At 58.8% G+C, this 11,220-nt stretch overlaps 1 protein-coding gene across 1 annotated transcript in view; it reads left to right on the top strand.

The window, feature by feature from the left end:
• The window catches only part of RHOG (ras homolog family member G), a 24,233-nt gene extending 16,419 nt beyond the window's left edge, over positions 1-7,814 (top strand). The window contains exons 4-5 of the mRNA XM_076056609.1: positions 4,007-4,218; positions 6,953-7,814. Coding sequence (XP_075912724.1) covers positions 4,007-4,218; positions 6,953-7,153 — 413 coding nt within the window. The 3' untranslated portion in view covers positions 7,154-7,814. The remainder of the gene's footprint in view (positions 1-4,006; positions 4,219-6,952) is intronic.
• The last annotated feature ends 3,406 nt before the right edge of the window (positions 7,815-11,220 follow it).

The following is an 11,220-nucleotide window of genomic DNA, read 5'->3' as shown; positions in this document are numbered from 1 at the left end:
GACACACAGTGGGACACAGAGGGACACACACAGAGACACACGGAGAGACACACAGTGAGACACACAGAGAGACACAGAGAGACACACAGAGAGACACACAGAGAGACACACAGTGGGACACAGAGAGACACACACAGAGACGCACAGAGAGACACACAGTGAGACACACAGAGAGACACACGGAGAGACACAGAGAGAGACACGCGGAGAGACACACGGAGAGACACACGGAGAGAGACACGGAGAGACACACAGTGAGACACACAGAGAGACACACAGAGAGACACACAGAGAGACACACGGTGGGACACACACAGAGACGCACAGAGAGACACACAGTGAGACACACAGTGGGACACAGTGGGACACACAGAGGGACACACAGAGAGACACGCGGAGAGACACACGGAGAGACACACAGAGAGACACACAGAGAGACACACAGAGAGACACACAGAGAGACACAGAGAGAGACACGCGGAGAGACACGGGGAGACACACAGGGAGACACACAGAGAGACACACAGAGAGACACACGGTGGGACACACACAGAGACACACAGAGAGACACACAGAGAGACACACAGTGGGACACACAGAGAGACACACAGAGAGACACACAGAGAGACACACAGAGAGACACACAGTGAGACACACAGAGAGACACACAGAGAGACACACAGAGAGACACACAGTGGGACACAGTGGGACACACAGAGGGACACACACAGAGACACACACAGTGGGACACACACAGAGACACACAGAGAGACACACGGAGAGACACGGAGAGACACAGAGAGAGACACACAGTGAGACACACACACAGAGAGACACACAGTGGGACACACACACAGAGAGACACACACAGAGAGACACACAGAGAGACACACACACAGAGACACACACACAGAGACACACACACAGAGACACAGAGAGACACACAGAGAGAGACACACAGAGAGACACACGGAGAGACATGGGGCCAGGGGAATTTGGCAATTTCACACAAGGGTGTCACTTCCCCGTGCGTGCGTTTCACACGCGTGTGCACGTGTCCAGCGCACACACACACACGCGTGTACACGTGTACACGCGTGTGTGTGTGTGCGTGTGTGCGTGTGCGCGTTAGGGGAGCGGTGGTGCAGCGGTTAGCGCCTCGCTCTCGATACGAAGCCGGCAAGTTGCCCCAGTTCGATTCCCGCTCACAGCCAACAACCATCGTCGGCACCGGGGCCTCATGCGTAGGTCGACTCAGCCTCAAATGAGTTACCTGGTGTAGCTGGGGGAGAGACAAAGGCGGCCGGGCGTGGTGGTGGTGGTGGTGCTGACCACCCACCCCCTCTGTGTGTGTAGCCACAGTGCCGGTAGCCTTCACAGGCAGCGCTGCTGCTGCTATATTAACAGCACTTGCCCCTACAGCCTGCTAGAGGCTACACGGGGGACCTTTGTCTGTGTCTACCTTCATAGACACCGCTGCTGCTACTCGCTACTACCAACAGCACTTGCCCCTACAGCCTGCTAGAGGCTACATGGGGGACCTTTGTCTGTGTCACTTCCTCTTTCTGGTTCCGTCCTCACACAGAGAACTTGACAAGGAGGAACCATCACCACCATCATCACCATCATCACCATCATCATCACCATCATCACCATCATCATCACCATCATCACCAACATCATCACCACCACCATCACCACCATCATCATAACCATCACCACCACCATCATCACCACCATCATCACCACCATCACCATCATCACCATCATCACCACTACCATCAACATCACTACCACCATCATTACCACCACCATCATTACCACCATCATCACCACCACCATCACCACCACCACCATCACCACTACCACCATCACCACCACCATCATCACCACCACCATCACTACCATCATCACCAACACCACCATCATCAACATCACCACCACCATCAACATCACTACCACCACCATCATCACCACCAACATCACTACCACCATCACTACCATCATCACCATCATCACCATCATCATCACCACCATCATCACCACCAACATCACTACCACCATCACTACCATCATCACCATCATCACCATCATCATCACCACCATCATCACCATCACTGAGTCCCTGTGTCTCCCACCCCACCGTGCCCCCCCGTGCCCCCCCCGTGCCCCTCCCCCCCCGTGCCCCCCCGTGCCCCTCCCCCCCCGTGCCCCCCCCGTGCCCCCCCCGTGCCCCTCCCCCCCCGTGCCCCCCCCCGTGCCCCCCCCCCCCCCACGAGCTGTGTAAGAGAGCTTCACAGCTCATTGCTCCTACAGCCTCAACACTCAGTCTGACTCTCATGGTTCTCACAAACATCTCTACCCCCCACACCTCGTGCCAACCCCTCCCCCCATTACCCCTTACCCCCTTACCCCTCCTTACCCCTCCCCTTACCCCTCCCCTTACCCCTCCCCCCCTTACCCCCCCTTACCCCCCCTTACCCCTCCCCTTACCCCTCCCCCCCTTACCCCCCCTTACCCCTCCCCTTACCCCTCCCCTTACCCCTCCCCTTACCCCTCCCCCCCTTACCCCCCCTTACCCCTCCCCTTACCCCTCCCCCCCTTACCCCCCCTTACCCCTCCCCTTACCCCTCCCCCCTTACCCCTCCCCTTACTCCTCCCCTTACTCCTCCCTTACCCCCCCTTACCCCTCCCCTTACCCCCCCTTACCCCTCCCCTTAGCCCTCCTTCCCCCTCCCTCACCTCCCCCCTTCCCCCTCCCCCCTCCCCCCTTCCCCTCCCCCCCTTCCCCCCCCTTCCCCCTCCCCACTATCTCCCTTGCCCCTCCATCCCCCCTTACTCCTTTCCCCTCCCTCCCTTACCCCTCCCTCCCCTCCCTCACCTCCCCCTTCCTCCCCCCTCGCCCCCCTCCCCCCCTCTCCTCCCCCCTCCCCCCCACCACCCCCCCACCACCCCCCCACCACCCCCCCACCAACAGTCCGACCGCCTCCACACGCCCTCCCCACCGCAGACGTTGACTCTTCAGCTGATGCTTGATTCTTTTAAAAATGAACATTCCGATTCTCTCTCTCCTCCATCTCCCCCCACATCCCCCCACCACCCCCCACCTCCCCCCCCACCTCCACCCACCTCCTCCCCCCCACCACCCCCCACCAATAGGCCAGGAAGAGTCCGACTGCCTCCGCACGCCGTCCCCCCCGCAGACGTTGACTCTTCAGCTGACGCTGATTCTTTTAAAATGAACATTCCGATTCTCTCTCCCCCACCTCCATCATCCCCCCACCTCCCCCCCCACCTCCCCCCCACTCCCCCCACCACTAGGCCAGGAAGAGTCCGACCGCCTCCGCACGCTGTCCTACCCACAGACGTTGACTCTTCAGCTGACGCTGATTCTTTTAAAAATGAACATTCCGATTCTCTCTCTCCCCCCACCATCCATCATCCCCCACCTCCCCCCCCACCTCCCCCCCCACCTCCCCCCACCACTAGGCCAGGAAGAGTCCGACCGCCTCCGCCGCTGTCCTACCCACAGACGTTGACTCTTCAGCTGACTCTTGATTCTTTTGAAAATGAACATTCCGATTCTCTCTCTCCCACCTCCACCCCCCACCTCCTCCCCCCCCACCACCTCCCCCCACCACTAGGCCAGGAAGAGTCCGACCGCCTCCACACACCCTCCCACCCACAGACGTTGACTCTTCAGCTGACTCTTGATTCTTTTAAAAGTGAACATTCCGATTCTCTCTCTCTCCTCCACCTCCCCCCACCTCCACCCCCACCTCCCCCCCCCACCTCCCCCCCCCACCTCCCCCCCACCACCCCCCCACCACTAGGCCAGGAAGAGTACGACCGCCTCCGCACGCTGTCCTACCCACAGACGTTGACTCTTCAGCTGACTCTTGATTCTTTTTAAAAATGAACATTCCGATTCTCTCTCTCTCCTCCTCCATCTCCCCCCACCTCCCCCCCCACCTCTCCCCCCCCACCACCACCCCCCCACCACTAGGCCAGGAAGAGTACGACCGCCTCCGCACGCTGTCCTACCCACAGACGTCGGTCTTCATCGTTTGCTTCTCCCTGGCGAGCCCCACGTCCTACGAGAATGTGCGCCTCAAGTGGCACCCCGAGGTGACGCATCACTGCCCGGCGGCTCCGCTCCTCCTCGTCGGCACCAAGGCCGACCTGCGCTCCGACCCGGACACCCTGCGCAAACTCAAGGTCTCTCTCTCTGTCTGTCTCTGTCTCTGTGTCTCCCCGTGTGTGTCTCTGTCTCTGTCTGGCTCCCCGTGTGTGTGTCTGTCTCTGTCTGTCTCCCCGTGTGTGTCTGTCTCTGTCTGGCTCCCCGTGTGTGTCTGTCTCTGTCTCCCCGTGTGTGTCTGTCTCTGTCTCCGTGTGTCTGTCTCTGTCCCGCCCCGTGTGTCTCTCTCTGTCTCCCCGTGTGTCTGTCTCTGTGTGTCTCCCCGTGTGTGTCTGTCTCTGTCTGTCTCCCCGTGTGTGTGTCTGTCTCTGTGTGTCTCCGTGTATGTCTGTCTCTGTCTCCCCGTGTGTGTCTGTCTCTGTCTCCCCGTGTGTCTCTCTCTGTCTCCACCCCCGTGTGTCTGTCTCTGTCCCCCCGTGTGTCTCTCTGTCCCCGTGTGTCTGTCTCTGTCTCCACCCCCGTGTGTCTGTCTCTGTCCCCCCGTGTGTCTCTCTGTCTCCACCCCCGTGTGTCTGTCTCTGTCTCCACCCCCGTGTGTCTTTCTCTGTCCCGCCCCGTGTGTCTGTCTCTGTCTCCCCGTGTCTCTGTGTCCCCGTGTGTCTCTCTCTGTCCCGCCCCGTGTGTCTGTCTCTGTCTCCACCCGTGTGTCTGTCTCTGTCTCCCCGTGTGTCTCTCCGTCTCCCTGTGTGTCTCTGTCCCCGTGTGTCTCTCCGTCTCCCTGTGTGTCTCTGTCCCCGTGTGTCTCTCCGTCTCCCTGTGTGTCTCTGTCCCCGTGTGTCTGTGTCCCCCCGTGTGTCTGTCTCCCCGTGCGTCTCACTGTCCCCGTGTGACTCTCTGTCCCCGTGTGTCTGTGTCCCCGTGTGTCTCTCTGTTTCCCCCCTCGTGTGTCTCTCTGTGTCCCCCCCCCCGTGTGTCTCTCTGTCCCCCCGTGTGTCTCTGTCCCCGTGTGTCTCTCTGTGTCCCCCCGTGTCTCTCTGTCCCCCCGTGTGTCTCTCTGTCCCCGTGTCTCTCTGTCGCCCCGTGTGTCTCTCTGTCTCCCCCCGTGTGTCTGTGTCCCCCCGTGTCTCTCTGTCCCCGTGTGTCTGTGTCCCCGTGCGTCTCACTGTCCCTGTGTGTCTCTCTGTGTCTCTCTGTCCCCGTGTGTCTGTGTCCCCGTGTGTCTCTCTGTTTCCCCCCCGTGTGTCTGTCTCTGTCCCGCCCTGTGTGTCTCTCTCTATCCCCGTGTGTCTCTCTATCCCCGTGTCTCTCTCTGTCCCCGTGTGTCTCTCTGTCCCCCCGTGTGTCTCTGTCCCCGTGTGTCTGTGTCCCCCCGTGTGTCTGTGTCCCTGTGTGTCTCTGTCTCCCCCCGTGTCTCTCTCTCTGTCCCCGTGTCTCTCTGTCCCCGTGTGTCTCTCTGTCCCCCCGTGTGTCTCTCTGTCCCCGTGTCTCTCTCTGTCCCCCGTGTCTCTCTCTCCCCGTGTGTCTCTGTCCCCGTGTCTCTCTCTCTCCCCGTGTCTCTCTCTCCCCGTGTCTCTCTCCCCGTGTCTCTCTCCCCCCGTGTCTCTTTCTCCCCGTGTCTCTCTCACCCCGTGTCTCTCTCACTCCCCGTGTCTCTCTCTCCCCTTGTCTCTCTCTCCCCGTGTCTCTCCCCCCGTGTCTCTCTCCCCCCGTATCTCTCCCTATGTCTCTCACCCTCCGTGTCTCACACCCCCCGTGTCTCACACCCCCCGTGTCTCACACCCCCTGTGTCTCACTCCCCGTGTCTCACTCCCCGTGTCTCTCTCCCCGTCTCTCTCCCCGTGTCTCTCTCTCCTCGTGTCTCTCTCTCCCCGTGTCTCTCTCTCTCCCCGTGTCTCTCTCTCACCGTGTCTCTCACCGTGTCCCTCTCCCCCCGTGTCTCTGCCCATGTCTCTCCCCGTGTCTCTCTCTCTCTCCCCGTGTCTCACTCCCCCTGTGTCTCTCTCTCCCCGTGTCTCTCCCTGCGTCTCTCTCTCCCCGTGTCTCTCTCCCCCCGTATCTCTCCCCCCATGTCTTTCTCCCCGTGTCTCTCTCTCCCCGTGTCTCTCTCTCCCCGTGTCTCTCCCCGTGTCTCTCTCTCCCCGTGTCTCTCTCTCCCCGTGTCTCTCTCTCCCCGTGTGTCTCTCTCCCCGTGTCTCACACCCCCCGTGTCTCTCCCCGTGTCTCTCACCCCGTGTCTCCCTCCCCCGTGTCTCTCCCTGTGTCTCTCTCTCCCTGTGTCTCTCTCTCCTCGTGTCTCTGACCATGTCTCTCCCCGTGTCTCTCTCCCCCCGTATCTCTCCCACCCTCCGTGTCTCACACCCCCCGTATCTGTCCCCCCATGTCTCTCCCCCCGTGTCTCTCTCTCTCCCCGTGTCTCTCCCCGTGTCTCTCTCTCCCCGCGTGTCTCACACCCCCCGTGTCTCTCACCGCCCGCCCCCCCAGGAGGCCGGCCAGGCCCCCGTGTCGTCCCACCAGGGCTCTCTCCCCCCGTGTCTCTCCCCGCGTGTCTCACTCTCCCCGTGTCTCTCTCTCCCCGTGTCTCACACCCCCCGTGTCTCTCACCGCCCGCCCCCCAGGAGGCCGGCCAGACCCCCGTGTCGTCCCACCAGGGCTCTCTCCCCCCGTGTCTCTCCCCGCGTGTCTCACTCTCCGCGTGTCTCTCTCTCCCTGTGTCTCTCTCTCCCCGTGTCTCTCCCTGTGTCTCTCTCTCCCCGTGTCTCTCTCCCACCCTCCGTGTCTCACACCCCCCCGTGTCTCTCACCGCCCGCTCCCCAGGAGGCCGGCCAGGCCCCCGTGTCGTCCCACCAGGGCACGGCCCTTGCTCGCCAGGTGCGTGCGGTACGCTACCTGGAGTGCTCGGCTCTCACCCAGGACGGGATCCGTGCCGTGTTTGAGGAGGCCGTCAGGGCCGTGGTGAACCCGGGGGCCTCGCGTGCGGGGCAACGCGGGGGCCGGACGGCCTGCCGCCTCCTCTAGGAGCTCGGGGGGACGGGGGGGGGGACGGGGTGGGGGGTGCTGAAGGAGGCCGCGTGGCGTAACGACGGACGACTCCGGCGGAGGCTGTTGAAGGGGGGTGGGGGAGGTCTCCCGGGAAGGAGGGCTCCCTCGCTCGCTCGCTCACTCGCTCGCTTACACACTCGCTCGAATAAACACACTCACTCACACACTCACACTTACACACTCACACACTCACTCACTTAAACACTCACTCATACACTCACTTACACACTCACTCACTCACGCACTCACTCACTCACTTACACACTCACTCACACACTCACTCACACACTCACTCATACACTCACACACTCACTCACTTACACACTCACACTCACTCACACTCACTCATGCACTCACTTACACACTCACTCACACACTCACTCACTTACACACACTCACTTACACACACTCACTTACTCACTCACTTACACACTCACACACACTCTCACTCACACTCACTCACACACTCACTCACTTACACACTCACACTCACCACTCACTCTCGCCTACATTTAGGTCAACTCAGCCTTAACCACGTAAACAACAACAACAACAATCTCCCTGAGACATCGCCAAGTGGGGGAATGACATGGGGGTAGAGACAGGGGGTAGGGACAGGGGGTAGGGACAGGGGGTAGGGACAGGGGTAGAGACAGGGGGTAGAGACAGGGGGTAGGGACAGGGGGTAGGGACAGGGGTAGAGACAGGGGGTAGAGACAGGGGGTAGAGACAGGGGGTAGGGACAGGGGGTAGGGACAGGGGGTAGGGACAGGGGTAGAGACGGGGGTAGAGACAGGGGTAGAGACAGGGGGTAGAGACAGGGGTAGGGACAGGGGGTAGAGTCAGGGGGTAGAGACAGGGGTAGAGACAGGGGGTAGAGACAGGGGTAGAGACAGGGGGTAGAGACAGGGGGTAGAGACAGGGGTAGAGACAGGGGGTAGAGACAGGGGTAGAGACAGGGGGTAGAGACAGGGGGTAGAGACAGGGGGTAGAGACAGGGGGTAGAGACAGGGGTAGAGACAGGGGTAGAGACAGGGGTAGAGACAGGGGGTAGAGACAGGGGTAGAGACAGGGGGTAGAGACAGGGGTAGAGACAGGGGGTAGGCACAGGGGGTAGGCACAGGGGGTAGAGACAGGGGGTAGAGACAGGGGGTAGAGACAGGGGGTAGAGACGGGGGGTAGAGACGGGGGGTAGAGACGGGGGGTAGAGACAGGGTTGTGATTAGGGGGTTGTGATTAGGGGTTGTGATTAGGGGGTTGTGATTAGGGGGTGGTGTTAGGGTTGTTGTTAGGGGTGTTGTTAGGGGTGGTGTTAGGGGTGGTGTTAGGGGGTGTTGTTAGGGGTGTTGTTGTTAGGGGTGTTGTTAGGGGGTGGTGTTAGGGGGTGGTGTTAGGGGTCGTGATTAGGGGGTTGTGATTAGGGGGATGTGATTAGGTGGTGTTAGGGGGTGTTGTTAGGGGTGATGTTAGAGGGTGGTGTTTGGGGTGTTGTTGTTAGGGGTGTTGTTAGGGGGTGGTGTTAGGGGGTGGTGTTAGGGGTCGTGATTAGGGGGTTTTGATTAGGGGGATGTGATTAGGAGGTGGTGTTAGGGGTGGTGTTAGGGGGTGGTGTTTGGGGTGTTGTTGTTAGGGGGTCGTGATTAGGGGGATGTGATTAGGAGGTGGTGTTAGGGGGTGTTGTTAGGGGGTTGTTGTTAGGGGGTTGTGATTAGGAGGTTGTTGTTAGGGGTGTTGTTGTTAGGGGTGTTGTTAGGGGGTTGTTGTTAGGGGTTGTTATTAGGGGGTGTTGTTAGGGGGTTGTTGTTAGGGGGTTGTGATTAGGGGGTTGTTATTAGGGGGTGGTGTTAGGGGGTCGTGATTAGGGGTTGTGATTAGGGGGTGTTGTTAGGGGGTTGTTGTTAGGGGTGGTGTTAGGGGGTTGTTGTTAGGGGTGGTGTTTGGGGTTGTTGTTAGGGGGTTGTGATTAGGGGGTTGTTATTAGGGGGTGTTGTTAGGGGGTTGTTATTAGGGGGTGTTGTTGTTAGGGGTGGTGTTAGGGGGTTGTTATTAGGGGGTGTTGTTAGGGGGTTGTAATTAGGGGGTTGTTATTAGGGGGTGGTGTTAGGGGGTCGTGATTAGGGGGTTGTGATTAGGGGGTGTTGTTAGGGGGTTGTTGTTAGGGGTGGTGTTAGGGGGTTGTTGTTAGGGGTGGTGTTTGGGGGTTGTTGTTAGGGGGTTGTGATTAGGGGGTTGTTATTAGGGGGTGGTGTTAGGGGTGTTGTTGTTAGGGGTGTTGTTGTTAGGGGTGTTGTTGTTAGGGGTGTTGTTGTTAGGGGTGTTTGTAGGGGGTTGTTGTTAGGGGTGGTGTTAGGGGGTTGTTATTAGGGGTTGTTGTTAGGGGGTTGTTATTAGGGGGTGTTGTTAGGGGGTTGTTGTTAGGGGTTGTTGTTAGGGGTTGTTGTTAGGGGGTTGTTATTAGGGGGTGTTGTTAGGGGGTTGTTATTAGGGGGTGTTGTTAGGGGGTTGTTATTAGGGGGTGTTGTTAGGGGGTTGTTATTAGGGGGTTGTTATTAGGGTGTTGTTGTTAGGGGTGCACTTGGCACGCAATGTGAGACCGCCATCACCCCGTGGCTAACTTTGGGCCATGTTCCGTGGGGAGCGGTGGCGCTGCGGTTAGCCCACTACCGCTACCGCTACGATCCCCAGCAGAGACGTTGGGGGAGACAAAGGCGGCCGGGCGTGGTGGTACATACACACGCGCATACACACGCACACACGTACATACACACACACACACTGACACACACACACAAACTGACACACACACACTGACACACACACACACTGACACACACACTGACACACACACACTGACACACACTGACACTGACACACACACACACTGACACACACACTGACACACACTGACACTGACACACACACACACTGACACACACACACTGACACACACACACACACTGACACACACACACTGACACACACACACTGACACACACACACTGACACACACACTGACACACACACAGACACACACACATTGACACACACACACTGACACACACTCACCAACACGAAATCCACCGACCCTAAACCCCAAGCCACGCTCCCCTTCTTCCTGCATGCGTCTCCACGTCGACCGCTGCACGACCTCCCCCGTCGGTCCCCAACATGGACTATTCCATCCCCCCCCCTCACACAGACCCACAGTGGCCTCTCCCATCACGCAGAGACCCATGGACTCACCCACACAGAGACTCATGGACTCATCACACAGAGACCCATGGACTCACCACACAGAGACCCATAGACTCACACAGAGACCCACAGACTCACTCACACAGAGACCCACAGACTCACCCACACAGAGACCCATAGACTCACCACACAGAGACCCATAGACTCACCACACAGAGACCCACAGACTCACCCACACAGAGACCCATAGACTCACCCACACAGAGACCCATAGACTCACCACACAGAGACCCACAGACTCACTCACACAGAGACCCACAGACTCACCCACACAGAGACCCATAGACTCACCACACAGAGACCCATAGACTCACCCACACAGAGACCCATAGACTCACCCACACAGAGACCCGTAGACTCACCACACAGAGACCCATAGACTCACCACACAGAGACCCATAGACTCATCACACAGACCCATAGACTCACCACACAGAGACCCATGGACTCATCACACAGAGACCCATGGACTCATCACACAGATACCCATAGACTGACCACACAGAGACCCATAGACTCACACAGAGACCCACAGACTCACTCACACAGAGACCCATAGACTCACACAGAGACCCATAGACTCATCACACAGAGACCCATAGACTCACACAGAGACCCGTAGACTCACCACACAGAGACCCATAGACTCACCACACAGAGACCCATGGACTCACCACACAGAGACCCATAGACTCACACAGAGACCCACAGACTCACTCACACAGAGACCCATAGACTCACACAGAGACCTACAGACTCACACAGAGACCCGTAGACTCACCACACAG

Source organism: Petromyzon marinus, chromosome 76, assembly GCF_048934315.1.
Source record: "Petromyzon marinus isolate PM22_M1 ecotype Great Lakes invasive population chromosome 76, UKy_Petmar_22M1.pri1.0, whole genome shotgun sequence".
Taxonomy (NCBI): domain Eukaryota; kingdom Metazoa; phylum Chordata; class Hyperoartia; order Petromyzontiformes; family Petromyzontidae; genus Petromyzon; species Petromyzon marinus.
Note: the sequence above shows the minus strand (reverse complement) of the source record. Positions and strands in the feature narration are given on the sequence as shown.